The sequence below is a fragment of the Acanthaster planci genome, linkage group LG16, assembly GCF_054643075.1.
Source record: "Acanthaster planci isolate LZ-2023a linkage group LG16, COTS_SCS, whole genome shotgun sequence".
Lineage (NCBI taxonomy): Eukaryota > Metazoa > Echinodermata > Asteroidea > Valvatida > Acanthasteridae > Acanthaster > Acanthaster planci.
The window spans coordinates 10,422,893-10,443,727 of NC_141792.1; the positions used below are offsets into that span (position 1 = coordinate 10,422,893).

Sequence of the window (20,835 nt, forward strand, 5' to 3'; positions counted from 1 at the left end):
CAACATTCACAGAAATGTACGAGTTAGGCAGAGTGCAGTCCACTATTCAAGTTCCATCGTAAATGTGAACAGTTGGAAAGGCTCGGAAATCGCAATTTCCTAAGCCGAATTCCGACGGCAGATTGAACATATGATTTACAATTACCATGTTACGCAGAATGATATGATACATTATTTCTGCAAGGTAGCTGTCTGTAGCAGTTTCATTTGCTTCTCACCCAGTTCAGTCTCTCAGTGATGGAAGCATGGATCCGGTCGCTCACGTAACCTTGCTCCTGTTGATATCGACGAATCTAGCCTTTTCTCAAGAGCTTACAGGGCCGAACGTTTGCGCTGAAAGGTATGTTGCATTATAAAGTGTGATTTAAACACTTAGCTGTGATGAACAATATAACCAGATATCAATTTTTTCCCGGCACTCAGGAGTAATACAGACGAACCGTTAGCCAGTTTATTATAGCCGCGGTTGTTGCACCATGGAGAAATAATGGTTGCACTGAGTAAATAGGAACAACAGTCATTTAAAAAACTACATGTACGTTGTATTTTCAACGTTTGGATGCACTTAAATTAGCCGCTGATATAAGAGTGGAATTTTCATTACATGACCACACTACCACCATCACATTATTATTAATTCTCTTTTCAAAATTTCACTGGCAGTGCGGGTGTCAGTGACATAATATATAATTGAAATGAATTACAGCACCGGTAGTTTTCTGACGATAAAATTACTGTCACTCAATTGGAGAGTGAATGATGACAGTCACTCCTCGTGGCTAATTTACGTCAATGTACTCGTAAAAACCAGTTTTCATTTGATACAGACATCATGATCGCTCTCCAAATATCAAACGATGAAGCAAAAAGTGTGATTAATTCTATCATGTCTATTGTACATGAAGAAATAGGTTACCTTACTTACAGGGGCGGACCTGGGGGAAGAGGGTGGCCCATGTCCCCTTTTCACCAAAATAAATAAATTATAAGTAAAACGAGAAGAAAAGGAGAGAGGGGCAAAAAAGGGGGAAGGTCCCAGCCCCATAAATGTGACAAAGGTGTAGCAGGTGTTACACACACAATGGAACAGTGCGGTTACCGTTACCCAGTCTCCCTAATTTTACGGATGTGACCCTAAAATCTTTAGTTTACCCCCCCCCCCCTTTGCATGTAAACACAGTTTATTAAGAGCATGTGTTGTTTTCGTCTTTTTATAATAGATTTTTCCTGGCATGAAACTTAAAATTAAACGTTAAGATATCACTAATGCCGCTTGCTGTAAACACCATAAATAATGGAGTGTCTGAATTGAAATGTTGTAAGGGCTTTTTCAATATAACAACAAGCCCAAGACGAGACAAATTTATTGCAGTTATGGCAAGTTAGAATCAATGCTAGAAACTCGAATTATCCCCGCGCCTGGAATGGAAACCAACCAAATCAACCGTCCAAACCAATCAAACCGCGCAACTGAACAGTAAATTTCCCTTTACTTCGAACACCTTTTTCGATGTGAAACGCAAGACTAGCGCGGTAAGGGTGGCAAACGAGCCGTTTTAATGTTTCGGCAGCCTGGACATTGTTAGCAATGCAAATTTCGGGGTTTTCAAGTTTATAAAAGACACAATTGCATGAAAAGTTCAAAGTGCAGTCTCTTGTTCTACTGAGGACCTACATGTAAACCGACACTTGTCTATGTGTAAAACTATGAAGTATGCATGTTTTAAGAAAACTTGGAAAATCATACTTGACTGTGTTATTTTCCTCATCTTTCTGAAGTGTCACTCGCAGGAAGACCAAACAAGTAGAACACACGACTTACACTTACAATTGCCAACTTGGCCAGCAGACATGCAGTGTTACACGGTATGTCTTTTAACCAAATAATAAAATAATTGGCAGATGAAATGTTTAGCGATATTCTGTTAATTTTTATTTAATTAAGTGTCCTTCGGCGTAGCATTGTTGAAATGCGTCATATTTTGGCAAGTAGTAAATGAACGCATCGATTCCGTTTCTTCTTTGGTAAAGGGGTATAACCGTCTATTACACAGACTACGAGTCTCGCCAGATTTGTTGTAAAGGATGGCTACGTAATGAGAGCAACTGCTTAACACGTGAGTTATTTGAAACGAGGCATTTACTGTTATGTAAGTTTTTAAGCCAATTAGTCTGGAGAGCCCCTCGACAGGAATCTTTTTCTTTTGGGCAATCCATCGGGGACTGTTGGATTTTGTCCTTTGTTCCATCATGTACAAGTATGCTTTACTGTCTGTTTTGTTTAGCTGTGTTTCCCGAGAAATGAAAAAAATAAATAAATAAAATAATGTTGATCTTTTTTAACTATCAGCTAGGGCAGGTTCTATGCAGATTATTACGTCCATTTTGCTTGCTTGCTCGTTCAGCTTGTCCACTCAAAACCTATGGACAAAATTGCAGTGGTACCTGCGACTGCACCTCAGCAAACAGCCACTGCGATCCCATTTACGGGTGTATTTGTGATACCGGGTGGAAACCTCCTAACTGCAGCCAGCCATGTGATTCTTATGCATACGGCTTCGCGTGTGCGAAGAACTGCACCTGTCTAAATGAAGCGACCTGTGATCCAGTAAACGGGTCTTGTTCCTGCACTCCTGGTTGGATGGATCCTGATTGCAGTAAAGCTTGTCCAGCTGATCGATTTGGGGCTAACTGTTTAGAGGAATGTTCCTGTGACACTGGTGTAACGTGTGATCGTGTCACAGGTAACTGCATACTCCCGGAAGTCACCTCTGCAGCCCTGGAGGTCACAAACAACCCTGTAGAAGGTAGGACCATTCACATTGATCTGATCAATGGCAGACCTACTGGACTGAGATCAGTAAAAAAGGGTGAATGCCCTAAATTATACAGACAAAACGACAAAAAGCATCCTCAGCTCACATTTGAGAAGAACAACCCCCTTGATATTTTGTGGATATTTTCCATCCGTCCTAAAAAAAGCACAATGAATTCTGGGCAGGTAAAGATTGAGTCAGGATCTTTCCTCTGAGTCCAAAACCATGCGTTGTGGTGATACTTTATCAGGTGAGAATTGCAGTTGAGTAGTATTTTACTGGTGATCCGTTTAACTTGAACTAGATTTTATTTTTAAAAGTACCCCCAAAGAACTGGTCAGCAAGACAGTGTACGGCTCCATCGGTATTGATCTTTCTAATTTTTAAAATATCAATAGCAATTTCCCTCGAATGAACAAATTTCGGGGGAACTACCATTTGGATTCTTCATACTAGGGTTTCCAATTTATGAAACTTAATTGACTGTCATTATGATAATTACAGCTTGTGCGTCGTTGGTATTTCTTTATAATGGCATCGATGAAGGTAGAGGGCACTATTTGCTTAAAATCTTATTCTGGAACACTTTTCAACTTTCAAAGTATGTTTCTATTGCTAAACCCCCCTTTTATCTAAAATATTTTATTAATTTCGAAGCCAAATGAAGTGTGCGGCGGTTTTTACTTTAATGAACAAATAACGGTGTACGTCCGGCGCGGTTACTCCTGTTGACCACGAGTAGTATGCGTGCGCACCAGCTGCGTACCAGATCTCCGGCGAACTCTCACCCTTTCCTGTATTTAAAAATATGAAGCAAAAGAATCCGTATGAAGTTTAGATTGGAGTTTTCTCTTTGACAAACTTATCCATTTTTTAAATCGTATTAGACACACCCCAGGGAAAGTGTCAGTGCTATTGTGTTTAAAGTGTAGATGCTTTTCATTTCTGGAAAATGCATTTGAAAAGTTGGCGCACATTATTAATGGAGTCATCTCAAATCTCGTCCGGGATAAGTTGGGGGAAAACTGCGGTAGAGTGTTGCGGTGGAATGTTGAAGGCTGCTGACATTTTCCCCACAGTCTCCCCGCAATGAAGCTATCAGTATTTGTATACACATTCCTCCGCCCCCCCCCCGCGGTTTTGGCCAGGCAGGCCACTCAAGGACACCTGTGGTTCAGTTGACGGACGAGCCACAGGCAAAGACTGCAAATCTAAGAACTGCTCACTCCCTACACAGTTTCATGAAACTGCTCTATCTGTATCACTTGAAATAAATATATTTTGACCCTTTTAAAGAATGCAAAGCTTAATTTTTTATCTGACTGAAAAGCTTTAGTACTACTTCAGGCTCTTATAACTTTATTTGCATTCAATCTGGCGATATTACTGTACAAAAGGTCATGAACAATATGCCCTGTAATTTGTATCTCAAACAATCTCTTATAACCATCAACATCCCGCACAAGATCATCCACACCGCCCAAAACATTTGCTGGGATCTTTGGCAGGAACGTATTTTGGGACGACAGCTGGTGGAGGACGCTTTGGTGAGAGAAGAAGTGGGAGGGGATAATGCTGGCACAGAAGAATTTGCTGAAGCCTCTTGTATCTTTTTCGGCATCACAGAGTACAAATAGTTTTGATTTGTTTCTTGGATTTACAATCGAAACAATTTTGTCCAGGTCACTGTTAATTTAACTGTGTTTTTTCTAACTTAATGAGTTTAATTTTTGGTTCATGAAATGAGGCAATTAATTCATAGAACGAGGAAAGTTTCAGAACGTGGAAATGATGTACACAGTTCGATAAATTCAGATCTGTAAAGAACATGAATTAACTCATCCGTGTTTTGGTTTTGTTTTCATCAGGATAATAGATATTAGTTACGTCTCGACCACATCTTTTAATACTCAGTTTATTTTGTGCTGGTGAATTAAATCAACCGTGTGATATAACTTTCCGCAAATTTTGAAACCTTGCATTTTGGATCAACAAATGACTTGAGAACTGAATGGGTATAATCACGGAGGTATAACAAGGGGCAGAGATAACACGCTTATTCATTTGCCAAGTTGTGTAACAAGTTAATATAAGAGGAAATAACAGTCTGTAATTTCCCCCAAAAAACTATCTGACTCAGTCTTCTACACTGAAGGCATGACCGCAGAGAAATTCAGTGTGTTCAGTGATCCAAGGTCAGTTTCTAGAAACCACAAACCACTTAACTACTGACCACCTGTTACAAGCCCACTGGTTATGTAAACAGTCCTTCACAATAAGTGACCTACTATAAATGCGAAATTCCTCCACAAGTTCCCCGCAATAAATGCACAGCTACTTGCGGGGAAAATGTGGGGAAAGGATTCAGTTTCCCCACAATTTTACCACAACTTATCCCGGACGAGATTTGAAATAGGCCAAGTGAGTACATCACCAAAACCTGTACAGATTCCTGATGGCTCTGTGATTTGATTTCTTACCAGATCATCGTCTCGTCATAATCATTGTTCCGTTGATTGTGGGTTTCGCTGTGATCCTCAGTGCGGTCGCTGGCATAATGGGGCATGTCATCAGACGACTAAATCGGCGCTTTAGGGAGTGAGTATCACCCGCGTATCATTTCAGATAAGGTGTGAAAAATTCATTTTTCCTCAGTGTGAACCATATCAAAAAAGCTGATCCCAGTAGGCCTATGAAAATCACGACAAGCCGACAATACTGCGCCGATGTAGTTGTTGACGTTGACAAAAATCATAATATCATTCGTCTCATTCGAATAATTACCAGTTAAACTAAATATTCCCACGAAATCCCAATTGACTTTAAGCAAACAATTCAAATCGGGTCGATGAGACCAAACCCCCAAACGGTATAACCATATTTTCTAGGACAAAATCGCCAGAAACTGTTGTCATGCACAGACTGTATTTGAGTTGTTTTTTATTTAAGAGTTTAGAAAATCTTTGCTTTGTTCTGTTAACAGGTTGAAAAGAAAAACTGAAAAAGGAGAACACACTCGTGTGGCAGGTGATTATTATGCATGAATTTTCCTCCCCGCTGCAACTTTCATAATTATATAGAAAAATATGAAATATTTGTAGTCAAGGCAACATCATAAGATCTTGACTTTATATTACCAAAAAAGGATAGTGCGTAGTTATACCGAGGAACTACGTTTTCGACACCGTATTCAGTTGTAAGAGTGCTTAACAGTATTTTAGCTCGCACTTAAGTGTGTGGAGAGAATTCACCGTGGTTAATTCATTGAATACAAATTGTTCGACAACCACAGATGGCAACAACGCTTCCTCGTCTGGCAATTTTCCCAACGTGCTCTGGTCGCAGATAGCAGCACATGATTTGGAGGAAAGAAATGTGGAATATGAAACAACAATCGGTCCCTCAGGTAGTGCTGTCGAGGCAGGGAACCCCATTTATTTCGACGCGGACGACAAAGAGACAGACCGCAGAGATTATGGTAAAACACCCGTGCATGTTTTATCACTAACTAACAGTCAGGTGCGCCAGCAAAATGAGGTGACGTTGATAACACACAACAAAAATCCTGTGGTGGTTTATTAATCCGGTTCTTAAGTGACTTTGTCACAAAGGCGGCAAGCTTAACGATTTGCAGGCTCCCATTGGACGATCGCTGAAATTGCGCGTTAACTTCCGGTTCCATGGTTCCCCGTAAACGGCGATCAATGCATGTAACTCTATGTGCAGTGCATGTGCAGTGGGCGTGGTTTAAACTGAAGTGACGTCACACTTACGAACCGGATAGGCCTACTCATTCGGTTGAACTTTGGAGAGTATTGTGTCAAGGGGAGTTACTGCTATCCATTCAGTGTAGCACTGGATACCGAAACTGAAGCCAAAGCCTACATGCATGTATAACATTAGATACTAAAAAATCCATCTAAACATGTGAAGGTATCCCAAGACATAAAGATGATACTTTACATTTAAAATGCAGAGAGCACCCATATTGAAGTGCTACACTCTAAAAACGTCCGGGTCAGATTGACCCAGAATTGGGTCCCATCCGGTATAACCCTTTTCCGGGTCAAATTATGACCCAGAAAGGGTCAAATATGACCCCAAAAAGGGTGAAATATGATCCGAAAGGGGGTCATATTTTGACCCAGAAAAGAATTATACCGAATAAGACCCAATTCTGGGTCAATCTGACCCAGAAGTTTTTAGAGTGTAAGTGAACGTGAATATCCGCTCTTCCAATGTCTGGAAATGCATATTATCCCCCTCTATTTTGCATTCCATTCAGGGTCAAGAAGTAATCCAGGCAATTCCAAGACCCAAGGCTGCGCAGAGACGATGGATAATATCGAGCATACATATTTCATGCGAGATTGGGACGACTAATAATCGATAACAGACTAAAAAAAACATCCCTAATAAAAATCGTTTATGCATCTTTTGTGCTTTGATTGTAAAATCGTTTGCTCATCGGAATTGGCAAATAGTTAAAATTTTGTTAATTACTTTAGTATAGAAGAAAGTTACGCTTATAAATTTGTATAACAATTGTACATAACATGCATTGTTACTGTGCAGGACTGTTTGCCCTGTGTGGAACCACTCCTTGTAGATAACAAAATAATGTGCTGTTGCTCTTGTATTGGTGATAGTACCAACCAAACATAATGTTCAGCTTTTTATAAATTGGGAGGGAAATAGGTTCCTTATTTTTGTGTTTAATACTGGGGTTTGTAACTCCTGATGAACTTAAACATTAAGTTTTGCTATTCGGTTCAGCCGAAGACCAGAAAGAGACCGACAGTCGTTATCCGAAGACTCAAACTACTGACTTACTAGTTGATCTGCAAGTTGGGGATAAACAACAATTTGACGTGCACAAACCAGTACAAACCTTTCTGATTGCAGGAACAGGTTTGACATAAGACATTTTAGCCAGCTGCGCAAACTGTGACCATCCACATGTTCCTGGTTTATTTACTAGATCATGCATCTGGAAATATGTTGATTTACTGTATACATGGGTTTCACGGCGTGCGCCATCTTTATTTTCTGTACCAGTAGAAGGGAGTCTGTTGTATTTTGCTCTCTCTTTTGAAGATGGTGAAATAAACGTCAGTTTAACCAGATGGATTTTGTTTTGTGATATCTTTACGGTGAATAATTGAAAATACTTTCTCCTATGTTGTAGTGCTCTCGGTAGCCGAGATCTCGGAAACAAACATGGTTTGATGTGAAATACCACACAGTTTATTTGTGTCAAGTTTGGGGAACTTGAACGAAAAGTTTTGAAATTATGTCAAGATAGTGTTAGGATCCCCCAAACAAACATTCACACCACGACCTCTTGGGGTCACTGCTGGCGTCATCATGATGTAAGGACAAGAGAGGTCATGTGTGTCAGTCTTCAGACATCATGTTTGCAACTTTTTAAGAAAATTGGCCAAAAAAACCCAAAAATCTAGAGGGCTCCCTCCAAATATTTACTGGCATTACGCAACAAAGAATGCAATTTCTACTCCTTTTATAATATTCCTTTGGTAGCAGTTTATTATTTTGAGCATACAGCGCATATACGTTGGGTAAGGGCAAAACCCGTTATATATAATTGAGGGCGTTGTTGACAACTAAGGACAGATATAGTTCCGTACAGAGGTTAATATTTGTAAATATTTGGAGAGAGCCCTCTAGAGTTTTGTTTTAAATCGGAGAACCACTCCTTAGTTCCTCTGTTGTCAGGATGGACCGGTTTGCTCAGTGGTCGTTTCTCATAATGATGTTGATAAATTTAGCCGATTTTCAAGAGCTCACTGGACCTAACGTTTGCGCTGAAAGGTATGATGTCTGTTTTATTGCATTGTGTTTCAAAGTCCACAAGTGTGTAACGTATTTCAACTTTTGCTACCAGAAAGTATTTTGAGGATTTGTGAGCTTTACACTGTATGTGTGTATGTGAACACAGAATAGGGAGATCGAGTCTTTATACGGGGAGTTTTTGACAAGTTGGCTGGGTGGAATCTGACTGAAAAGCTGATGGACTGTAAAGTTAACTAAGGTAGTAGTATTTGACTACGTGTAATTCTAACGTAAGCGCACTTTATTAAAATCTTTCCTATTGCATAAATAGATAAAGAGCACGTGTTGTTTTCGTCATTTTACAATCGATTGTTTTCCGGAATAAAAGTTTGAATTAAACTTTAAGATATTATTAATGCAGCTTGCTAAACACATCATAAAAGAATGGAGTGTCTGATTTGCTTTTTCAATGTTACACTAATTCCCAAAGGAGAAGAATTATCACAGTTAGGACAAGTTAGAATCAATGCAAGAAACTCGAATTATCCCCGCACCTGAAATGGATCTGGACCCACTCAACCGTCCCAAACCAATCCAACCTAAACTAGAATGTAATTAAACAGTAACTTTCCCTTTATTTGGCCCAGTTATTTCGATGTGAAGCGCAAGACGAGCCGGGTAACGGTGGCAGATGAGTCGTTTCAATGCTCCGGCAGCCTGGCGATCGAAAGTGTTTCAAATTAAAGTTATAATGAAAGACACGATTGCATGAAATGTTCAAGTAGTCTCTTGTCCTAGGACCTATATGCAAACCGACATTTGTCGATGCGTAAACGCACTTACTCTGAAGTGTGCTTGTATTAAGAATATCTAGTTAAATCATACTTGACTGCGTTATTTTCCTCATCTTTTCTGAAGTGTCACTCGCAGGAAGACTAAACAAGTAGAACACACGACTTACACTTACAATTGCCAAGGTGGCCAGCAGACATGCAGTGTTACACGGTATGTCTTTTAACCCAGTAATAAAGTAATTGGTAGATGAACTGTTTAGCGATATTCTGTTAATTTTTAATTTATTAAGTGTCCTTCGGCGTAGCATTGTTCAATTGCATCATATTTTGGCAAGTATTAGTTTTCGTCCCAGATCGAATGGAATATCCCCCTATAGGCCTTTAAGTGCACGGCCTTAACAAAGCTGCATGCCTACTTCTGCCTTATCGGAATCCCCAGTGACAACGAAGTAAATGAACGCATCGATTTCGTTTCTTCTTTGATAAAGGGGTATAACCGTCTATTACACAGACTACGAGTCTCGCCAGATTTGTTGTAAAGGATGGCTACGTAATGAGAGCAACTGCTTAACACGTGAGTTATTTGAAACGAGGCATTTACTGTTATGTACATTTTTAAGCCAATTAGTCTGGAGAGCCCCTCGACAGGAATCTTTTTCTTTTGGGCAGTCCATCGGGGACTGTTGGATTTTGTCCTTTGTTCCATCATGTACAATTATGCTTTACTGTCTGTTTTGTTTACCTGTGTTTCCCGAGAAATGAAATAAATAAAAAAATAAATAAAATAATGTTGATCTTTTTTACGTCCATTTTACATACTTGCTCGTTCAGCTTGTCCACGCAACACCTATGGACAAAACTGCACTGAAACCTGCAACTGCACCTCAGCAAACAGCCACTGCGATCCCATTAACGGGTGTAGTTGTGATACCGGGTGGAAACCTCCTAACTGCAGCGAGCCATGTGATTCTTATACATACGGTTTCGCGTGTGCCAAGAAGTGCACCTGTCTAAATGCAGCGACCTGTGATCCGGTAAACGGGTCTTGTTCCTGCACTCCTGGTTGGATGGATCCTGATTGCAGTAAAGCTTGTCCAGCTGATCGATTTGGGGCTAACTGCTTGGACGAATGTTCCTGTGATTCTGGTTTCGCGTGTGATCGTGTCACGGGAAACTGCACACTCCTGGAAGTCACTTCTGCAGTTCAGGAGGCTACTAACGACCCTGCTGAAGGTAGGACCATTCACACTGATAATGAATGTAGTAGGCTTACAGTGTGGACAGAGTTTTTCCTGCTCGTCTCTGTATTCGGGGAAAAACAATCCGATTTCTCCGCGAGTTTACATGTACTCCGCTCCATCTTAATGGTTGATTATTTTTTATTATTTATTTTAAAAATTGTCTTGTTGCATGATCAAAACAAAACAAAACAAAACAAAACAAAACAAAACAAAACAAAACAAAACAAAACAAAACAAAACAAAACAAAACAAAACAAAACAAAACAAAACAAAACAAAACAAAACAAAACAAAACAAAACAAAACAAAACAAAACAAAACAAAACAAAACAAAACAAAACAAAACAAAACAAAACAAAACAAAACAAAACAAAACAAAACAAAACAAAACAAAACAAAACAAAACAAAACAAAACAAAACAAAACAAAACAAAACAAAACAAAACAAAACAAAACAAAACAAAACAAAACAAAACAAAACAAAACAAAACAAAACAAAACAAAACAAAACAAAACAAAACAAAACAAAACAAAACAAAACAAAACAAAACAAAACAAAACAAAACAAAACAAAACAAAACAAAACAAAACAAAAAAAAACAAAACAAAACAAAACAAAACAAAACAAAACAAAACAAAACAAAACAAAACAAAACAAAACAAAACAAAACAAAACAAAACAAAACAAAACAAAACAAAACAAAACAAAACAAAACAAAACAAAACAAAACAAAACAAAACAAAACAAAACAAAACAAAACAAAACAAAACAAAACAAAACAAAACAAAACAAAACAAAACAAAACAAAACAAAACAAAACAAAACAAAACAAAACAAAACAAAACAAAACAAAACAAAACAAAACAAAACAAAACAAAACAAAACAAAACAAAACAAAACAAAACAAAACAAAACAAAACAAAACAAAACAAAACAAAACAAAACAAAACAAAACAAAACAAAACAAAACAAAACAAAACAAAACAAAACAAAACAAAACAAAACAAAACAAAACAAAACAAAACAAAACAAAACAAAACAAAACAAAACAAAACAAAACAAAACAAAACAAAACAAAACAAAACAAAACAAAACAAAACAAAACAAAACAAAACAAAACAAAACAAAACAAAACAAAACAAAACAAAACAAAACAAAACAAAACAAAACAAAACAAAACAAAACAAAACAAAACAAAACAAAACAAAACAAAACAAAACAAAACAAAACAAAACAAAACAAAACAAAACAAAACAAAACAAAACAAAACAAAACAAAACAAAACAAAACAAAACAAAACAAAACAAAACAAAACAAAACAAAACAAAACAAAACAAAACAACAAAACAAAACAAAACAAAACAAAACAAAACAAAACAAAACAAAACAAAACAAAACAAAACAAAACAAAACAAAACAAAACAAAACAAAACAAAACAAAACAAAACAAAACAAAACAAAACAAAACAAAACAAAACAAAACAAAACAAAACAAAACAAAACAAAACAAAACAAAACAAAACAAAACAAAACAAAACAAAACAAAACAAAACAAAACAAAACAAAACAAAACAAAACAAAACAAAACAAAACAAAACAAAACAAAACAAAACAAAACAAAACAAAACAAAACAAAACAAAACAAAACAAAACAAAACAAAACAAAACAAAACAAAACAAAACAAAACAAAACAAAACAAAACAAAACAAAACAAAAACTGGTTATTGGTTTTCACCTTTCAAAACTACTCAAAATCTTTTGAATCGTCATGGAAACGGAACTACGAAAACATGAGTTGCGGAATACTGCTGTGTCAAATGAATAATACAGTTGTGCAGCATTACTGGGGGTCTGCACGTGTGACTCGAACAAGCTTTGTAAATATGTATGTATGTATGTGGATGGATGGATGGATGGTCAAGTAGAGTACCGGTAATGGCCCAATCGGAACACTGAGGAGTTCTTGGATCTTTTTAGATTTTATGTATGGTGGAGGAATGAGAATACTCATGGATAACTAGATTTGCTTTTGAAGAACTACACGACGGGGCTTCTTCGTACCATGGTTTCCAAATAATGAAATTCGAGTGTCATTGTGTTTATTACAGCTATTATAACGTAATATACTGACAATGGCATTGATGAGGACAGAAGACACTTCATGGGTAAAATCTTATACTATGAGATTTTCTGAAACTGTCAAAGGAGTGCAACTGATTAATCCCTTTTTAAACTTACAATCTGGGCAATGTTCTTGTTATACTGTGATTAACCCTAATTCATGCGGTTTTCCATTTAAATGAACGAACAAGGGGTCACACAAAGCACATGGATGTCAACGACGGTGGATGACAAAATTGCATTCTTCACGTCACTGTTATAGGTGTATTTTTCAGACAAGTGAAATGTCATTCATCATGCACTTTCGAAAATCGGAGAGAGGTATTTGCCCTAATGTGTTTTAAAAAAGTGTTTGACAAAAAGGTGAAAAATCGGCAAATTGCACCCAAACCAAAATTCGTTTATTCCTTCTCTTGGTTGTAGTTTGATGGTGCACTTTTCTCTCTTTAAAAATAAAACAGCTCATTGAATGGAAAATTGCAAGCAGTCACTTCTGTTGGGACTCTCCAAAATATCGGTGCATTTCCAACATTCGTCTTTTTTCTTTATCTTTCTCTGAAGAAATATGCCTTCTTTTTGTAATGTCCCGTCTGTTTCATCAATACTAGTGTTCTGCCGTTTTCGATTTTGCATACACTTTTCATAATTTTACTCTACTTCTTGTACGCCTCCCCTCTTTTTCTTTCCATGCGGATTGGATTTTCCACATACATGTGAGTATTCAATAATACAACACTTTATCCTTTGAAAAGTTGCTTGGTGACGGGAAGCTAACTGGTCTTTGAACAAGCATGATATCGCTCTTGGGTGTGAATCTCAGGGCATGGGGGTTTATACCCCCCTGCTTTCTGAGGTGGGGGATGGCCTATTGAATCATCTCCCAAATTTGTTTGATAAGCACAACACATTAAGCGGGTTGTGAAGATTTTTCTGGATTTCTTAACGATTAAAACGTTTGCAATCTTACTAACAAGGGAAAACAATTTAGAAAGCCGTAAATACGCCATTCTGATGAAAGACTATGCATGAATTTGATTCACATTACAGATGTACATCTTTATCATGAACATCCGCCACCTGCATGGTGCCCCCTCCCCGCTTTTCAAATTTCAATGGCCAGTTATCAGGGGCGGATCCAAGGGGGTCGGCGTGGGGAGCCACCTCTGTTCTTTCCCCGCCCCCCAAAATGAATGAATAAATGAAAAAAGAAGAAAAAGAGGGAGAAGGGAAAAGGGGCGCCATAATGCCTGAAATTGCACCACAGAGCACCTAGGATCCAATCCAATCTAATCGGGTCCCGGACCCCAGTCCGTGAGAGCTTCGTGCAACCATTGCTGCTTTAGTTCACTCACACCCCCTTTTAGAAGATCAAGGATCACGCCCCATTTTAGGAAATCCAGGATCACGCCCCCTTATGGAAAATCCTGGAACCGCCCCTGAGGCAAGTCATCCTCCCACCTTTCCCCATTCCCCATCCCACGCACACAGCACAGCTTTACGCCACCGGTATCACTAGAGGCAGCGTTTCCATTCTATCCACCGACGGCAATTTAGACACAGTGCCTCCTTTTCTTGCAAGTCTAAATGTGCTAAAGCCAGCAGAATACTTTTTTTCACATTTCAGGGCTATGTCAGTTTAATACTTTCCACTTTTTTGTAGCTTTTTTGTCGTTTAAATGAATTTCTTCAAGGTGTGAGATAATCGTAGAACAACATTGTAAAAGGTGAATAAATTTTTTCAAGATCTGTGGACCGATGGAATGTTTACCTCAGGTGAAGAAGTTGCATGGGTGTAATCGATTATTTTCATTTCTTTTGTAGTGATAGATTGTCTTTGTATAGACGTTCCCAGTGATAGTGGAGGGTGAGAGGGCATGGGGTTAACTTGGCCCCCCCCACGGATTTTTTTTTTACAAAGAACACTTCACAGGAAAGAAAGTAATTGGTATATTTATCCATCAAATATTAGCGCCAGAACCCTAAGAAAACAACACCATAAAATAAAGGCTAGGACGTCAAGACCGCGAGTAAGGCTTTTGGTATTTGTTTCTTTCCCAAGATCATGTTCAATGAGGCCAAAGTCGCATTCCCCTCCCCCCCACCACGAAAAGCTGGATGCACCGCTGGACCATCGCTTGGCTGGTTACAGAGTCTCAGCGGTTGTGTCATACAACTCCTATTCTTAGAGATTTGCGCTGGCTTAAACCTAGTAAAGTTTCGTATTGATTTCATGAACTGGATCGTGGTTTTCAAAATGTTTACATGGCCACGTCCCAATTTGTTCATGTGAGCTCATTACATCTAGAAATTGACATCTATATGGCCATGGGTTCACTTGTGAAATTTTACTGAAACATCCCCAAGGTAAAACGAACCATTCACCGAGAATCAACTGTTTGCGTCAGCTACATCCACATTAGTTTAACCCCCGACGCAACTGTATGCATTCACTTGACTTGTTTTCAAAATTAGATTCAACTTTCCGAACTAGACTCGAGAGCTGTTCTGGGTTGGATCCGGCTTTGAGTAGTCAAGTTTTTTGTTTTGATTTCAAATCGATCTTGCCCGGATTTTCCTTGCAGTGGGTTTTGTTCGAGTTGTCTCCATACCATAGAACCACTTGTGTCTGCATTGTACTAGTAGCTGGCCCTCAGCCAGAGCTATAGGGAGAGAGTAGCACCGTCTTCAGATTTTGGAAACAAAATGACGGTTTATTGCACACACCAGTTGGTTTCCAACAATGGTGGCACTCATATCGCGACTCAGTCTATGGCTGTGCTCAGAGTTATCCTTGCAACAAGCCCTTCCATGTTCCATATGCCAACCTAAATATATGCATGTATATGATTGCGCACGTGGTTTCCTGTTTTTCTAGCACGGGTATTGACTTTACCTTTTCCTCTGTTCTTTACTCGCACTTCCCTCTTCATTCTGCATTCACATATCCTGTACTTGCATGTAATGTTAATTGTGGCATCCAGGTCTAGTTTTAGGGATAAAACGGATTTTCTTTCCTAAAAACGACTGTCAAAAGTTTCATCCCTGAAATAATCATTACCACAAAAAGGCCGAAGCACAGGTGCTAGTTTTTTTTAAGTTTCCAGTTCTCTCAATCAAAAAGGAAGAACAAGGAAACGTGTCTATCGGCGCTGGATAGGCTATGCAAGTGATTCTTCACTTTGTGGTGTGTATCTGTTAAAAACTATTTTGCTGTGGCATGCACATTCTGGGAGAAGTTTATTTAGGACATTGGAAGAAAAAAATAGTAATCCGGTACGTACGGATTATTATTTTTTATTTATTTTTTAACATGTCCTAAATGCACTTCCATATATTCTGCCTTATTTTCCCCTCATGTGTTTGTTTCTGCGTCCTCTTGTAGTCAGACTTTGTTAAATTCTTGTTTCTCATTCTATTCATTTGCTCAAAGCTGCACGCCTGGCGGCAACCATCGCTCTCATCGTTGGTTGTATTGTCTTCATTGTCGCTGTCGTTGGTGCCAGTCTATATTTCATCAGTAAGAGGTACGGACATCTCATCGACACGTAAGATCATGTTGACTTCAAGCAGATATGATTTCTGAGCGAGGTTTGAGGGTGGGGCTGGACTGCCCCTGGTGCGTGACAACGAAGGACTCTTGAATGGAGGCGGGGCCAACCTTTCCCCAAGAACTACGACCTTGTTCCTCTTTCAACATAAAAATGAAAGGAACTTCGTCAAACGCATTGACTAAGTGCCCACACCTGCAAGTCTGAAATCCGTTACATCTCCTACTTCAGTCGGAGAGAGTCTCCTCGGTATTACGTTCCGAGGGGAATGCACTCGAGGGAGTTAGGCTTATTTTTAGGTGCTGAAATAATGCACATAACATTCTAACACTGTTTCTTCTCCTCTCCAACGTATTTGAAAATGCCTTTCAGATATGACAACCCATGAATAGAAATGAATTTGCCATTGATTGACAACAAATTTGTCTCTATTAAGCATTTGACTTTATTCATAGCTTGAACAAAATGTATAATGATTCAGAAAATTGATAGAGGATTTATTAGTATCTGTAACGATTATGAAAAAGCGGTTGAAGGAGTGAGTTCTCCAGGGGAAAATTTGAATTTGTGGAAGGTCCATGATTTGCCAACCTTTCCTGTTTAATGCAGAGTCTCTAGGACCACCAGAGTGGGAAATTCGGCGGATCCGGAAAAGAGAAGTAAGAGAAAAAATTCATAGATACACAGTGTGTGAGAATCATGGCTCCATTGCTACGAATTTTTTGAAGCCAATGCATTTTTATTTACCGCACGTTGCTTTACTCGTTTCTGGAATCTTGCTTTAATTTTAGATGGACAAATGGACAAAACGGTTCCTGTTTTGATCTAACCACCCTCCATTGGCGGATCGGAGCAACAGTTTTGTTTGTGTTTGTTTTGGAAAATAGTGAGAATATGTTATTTTCCTCCCCCTACAATTTAGCATGGGCCCCCAGAAAGGCTATAAAGGGTTGCAGATAGAAATGTCCTTGTTTTGGTTTCTTTGCCTGCCCCCAAAGCTTACCCCCTTGTCCATTTTGGTTATGGGTCCGACCTTGCAATCCTAAGGCCAGATTTTGTATTCAGGAAATTAACTGATACACTGGTACCTGAGAGGAGGATGCATATTGCAATCCATTTTGATTTCTGAGGTACTGAAGATGTGTATACAGTCTACCGATGAGGACTCCATGTCTGTCTGTTTGTCTGTCTGACTCAAATGGGTACCGGTACGTGGACATGTATTTCAAACGGTCCTTTATTCATACTAAGCATCCTCTTTGAAAATGTAATTCCTGCTCTTTCTGTCAGGAACGTTTTGTCTCCATTTCCATATGGGTGTTGTCTTTATCTCGATGAGCATTTTGTTATTTGGCCCTTAGACTCTAATAGTAGCCAACGGCCTGAAGACCAGTTCGAGGAGTCAGTGATACAGCTGTCTCAACCGGCACCAAACTCGAGCCTCGAGGAGGAAGAGAGTGACGTGAACGAGCCATTATTTGGAAATGCCGTCGATGAGGCTGCTACCCTGGCGACCGTGAACGGCCATGCTGAAGGAACCGAGGCAGCAACCAGCGAAGCAGCGATAGCAGAGGCGGAACCCGTAGCAGACGGGCCACCCCGAGCAGGCACGGTCCGCCGGAACAAGCGGGACGAACTGCCGCCGACCCTCCCTCGGCCGAAGTGCTCCTGGGCTGAGGACGAAAATGCTTACTGTGAGGTTGGGGGCGGGCCTGAGCAAAATCAAACGCTAGGTGAGGCGAACTTTTTTGGTAGTTCAGAAGTTGAGGGCGTATAGTTGGAACTGGTCTCAACCTGTACTTTTAAGCTATAAATCTACCAAAGTGAATTTTAAAAATGAACTATGTCCCAGTATCATTCCCCCTACTCTGTAGTCTTTTATTTTCTGGACATTCTTATTTCTTCAAAAGTTCTAAGAGTGTGGATCATGGAATGCCCTTTCTTACATCCCTCAAAAACGTTGGCATTCAAACGAACAGCAAGAAGTATTTCATGTATTAGACAGTTTTGGAAATGACAACCCTTGTGGCCGTGCCTTCATTACTTTTTTTTCCAGCTTCCAAACCAAAGCCTAAGCCCCGACGCTTCACCCGTAAGCCATCCTCCACTGCAAGGGCAGAGACGGCTGGAAATGAGGCCAGTAACAAATGTGAGGATACAATATATGACGTCTTGGACCCTGACCAGTCTAGGGAAGATTAGCCTGCTTCATCTCCAATGAGGGACCAGATTTCACGAAATGTGTCATAATGCAATCATTTTCAGGGTTTTTTGTGTTAAAGTACAAAGACTTAACAGATATTTCCTACATTATACAGTGGACGCTTTTTCGTTGGAACAGTTCCATTTGTTTATACCATGTAAGTCTTTTAGCTCAAAAATGGCTCTGGTAGATGTAATGTAATGAAGCTTTAGCGGAATCCCAACTTCCCCGAATTCTATACTTTTGACTGTGAATTCCCGGAAAGCCAGGTCGGCCAATGTGGGCTCAGTCTTTGAGATCACGCTTGTACAGCTATTTTGATCCTTGCTTCCAAATAATTATGTACAATACGAAAAGCCGAATATACGTCGTCCCTGGGTATCCCGTGTCAGTATTAATTTCCAGGAATAATGATTTAACCTTTCTGTATCAAAGAATTTCGTACATGTACATGTACCAATCGTGATAATGAGGAAATAATGGTACAAACCTAATGAACTTGTGTTAGGTAGAAAATTGCACTTTCTTGTATATACACGAAATACAGCCAAACTGGGATGTGACAACAACCATACTTGCGTTTGATAACGACTCTAGCCCTAAGAAGAGGGGGCCGGTAAGTGCAGGTAATAGGGACCATGAAGTTAATTTACATAAATTGCATAAAGACTGATAGAACAATTAGAACCGAAAAGGAGCCGGAAACGTCATCGAGCACACTCATCACAAACAGACAAAACCAGCGAGTTGAACGCTGTGATATTCAAAACTCGACACCCCTTTGAAGACTGTTCTGCGTTTGGGTCAATACATACATTTTGAAGTACTCAAAACGAGAAGTGTTCTGTATAAAATGATTTATGGATAATATATTTTCAGATCTTTATTAGCAGGAGGATATTGAACCACTTATAATCAAACAAAGGTTTGTTTGGGTTTGATGTTTATCACACACGTGTTTCTTCACACCACTTTTCAAAGTTCCATTAGTGCATGGCTGACAAGGAAGGCTTGTTCTTTGTACTTCCCTAGGTTTGATACATATTTTAAAGATTTTTATAAACCCGAATTTTTATCGGTGTTATTATGAAGCTTTATTCGTAAGACTGTTCAATTATTTTGTATATAATCGGTTCGATTTGACAAAAGTGCAAAGTTTACAATAAGCTATTGATGTTGACGCAATCTACTGGAGGTGTTCAGATGCATATATAATAGTGAAGCGTAGAATCGAACAAAATACATGTACATGCTTTCATGTTCAAAGATATAACTGGTGGGCTGTTATTTCAGAAATGCAATGATTTGTCGATTCAGGAAAGTGACTCTTCCCTCGTTTTCAGTTGAGTGATTCAGCAGAGCCATCAACCTCTTTTTCACTTTCATTCTAATGGCTAAATAAAAAGACTTAGTGGAGTATGCAGATTAATATTTACTATACTTATTCAAGAATAGGAAAAGGTTAGCTTTTTGGCGAAATATTTGTGTCTTTTGCGAAATGCTTCGGTTGTTTTTATATCATGCTACGGAAGCGTATAAGGGCCACTTGCAAAAGCGAGTTATTGCGAGTTACTTATCTCGCCGCAGCGAGTTAGCTAAAACTAGCTCATCTCGCTGCATATTAAGACTCAGTCTGGATACCAGACCCAATGAGTCTGACTGCTCTTCCAATTAAGGGTCCCGTATCACCCAATGTCCATGTGATCAACACTCCCCCAGATTTCCGATATTATCTCGAAAAATGTTCTTTGCAGGTGGCCCTTATGCGCTTCCGTATAAGGGCTCAGTGAAATACAAGACGGAAACGAACTTTGAGCAAACTGTACATTTGCCGTGCGTAAAGGTCAGCTGTGTATGGAGTGAGAACGATGCTGACCAGCATCAAAAAAGTTAACGTTCTATTTGTAATAGGTTAATATTTCAGAAGAAGAACTTAAAACTTCATGAATGCCTACGTGCTTTTGTCATGAATGGAAATAAATGGAAATTACACAGTTTATGATAAAAGGGTTAGTAAGTGAAAGTTTCTGCTTTTGCTCAGTATCTATTTTTTTTGTTCAAGCTGACTTCCTGCTTTCATTCTGGCGTCATCTGGAGGTCAAATGTTCGCATGTCCTGTACACAGTGATACCTGATAGTTAGATCAAACACGAAATTGTCGAATTATTTCCCCCTTTGTAGTTGTCTAGCACCCAAGCTTTTTTGTAACCGTGACATATTGCATGACTCAGAATTACAGGGCTCTTGTGGAGGCGTGGTTCTTTAATGGGCGTAGCTAAACGTCGCGATGGGAGTTATAGAAGACAACTGAGTACTAT

The 20,835-nt window shown here is 39.1% G+C and overlaps 1 protein-coding gene across 4 annotated transcripts; it reads left to right on the forward strand.

Annotated features, from left to right (window-relative positions):
- The first annotated feature begins 3 nt into the window (after positions 1–3).
- Positions 4–20,540, forward strand: LOC110979055 (uncharacterized). 4 transcript variants are annotated; one of them, XM_087146992.1, is made up of 8 exons: positions 5–340; positions 1,780–1,866; positions 2,032–2,117; positions 2,406–2,807; positions 5,300–5,414; positions 5,800–5,843; positions 6,109–6,294; positions 7,102–7,942. In XM_087146992.1, exons 1-8 carry the CDS (start codon positions 246–248, stop codon positions 7,197–7,199), a joined length of 1,113 nt encoding a protein of 370 aa, XP_087003118.1. In that variant the 5' UTR covers positions 5–245; the 3' UTR covers positions 7,200–7,942. The 4 variants fall into 4 exon arrangements, with proteins under 4 accessions (XP_087003117.1, XP_087003118.1, XP_087003119.1 ...); XM_087146993.1 differs by having other exon boundaries at positions 6–340; positions 2,745–2,807; XM_087146991.1 differs by lacking the exons at positions 1,780–1,866; positions 2,032–2,117; positions 2,406–2,807; ... (2 more) ...; positions 6,109–6,294; positions 7,102–7,942 and adding exons at positions 9,528–9,614; positions 9,892–9,977; positions 10,235–10,636; positions 17,676–18,047; positions 18,371–20,540 and having other exon boundaries at positions 4–340.
- The last annotated feature ends 295 nt before the right edge of the window (positions 20,541–20,835 follow it).

Excerpts from the sequence above, each read along its gene's own strand:
- LOC110979055 (XM_087146991.1), top strand. The coding sequence starts at position 246 with ATGGATCCGGTCGCTCACGTAACCTTGCTCCTGTTGATATCGACGAAT. Across the intron at positions 341-9,527 it reads CCGAACGTTTGCGCTGAAAG|TGTCACTCGCAGGAAGACTA; the intron begins GTATGTTGCATT and ends TCTTTTCTGAAG. Across the intron at positions 9,978-10,234 it reads TGAGAGCAACTGCTTAACAC|CTTGTCCACGCAACACCTAT; the intron begins GTGAGTTATTTG and ends TTGCTCGTTCAG.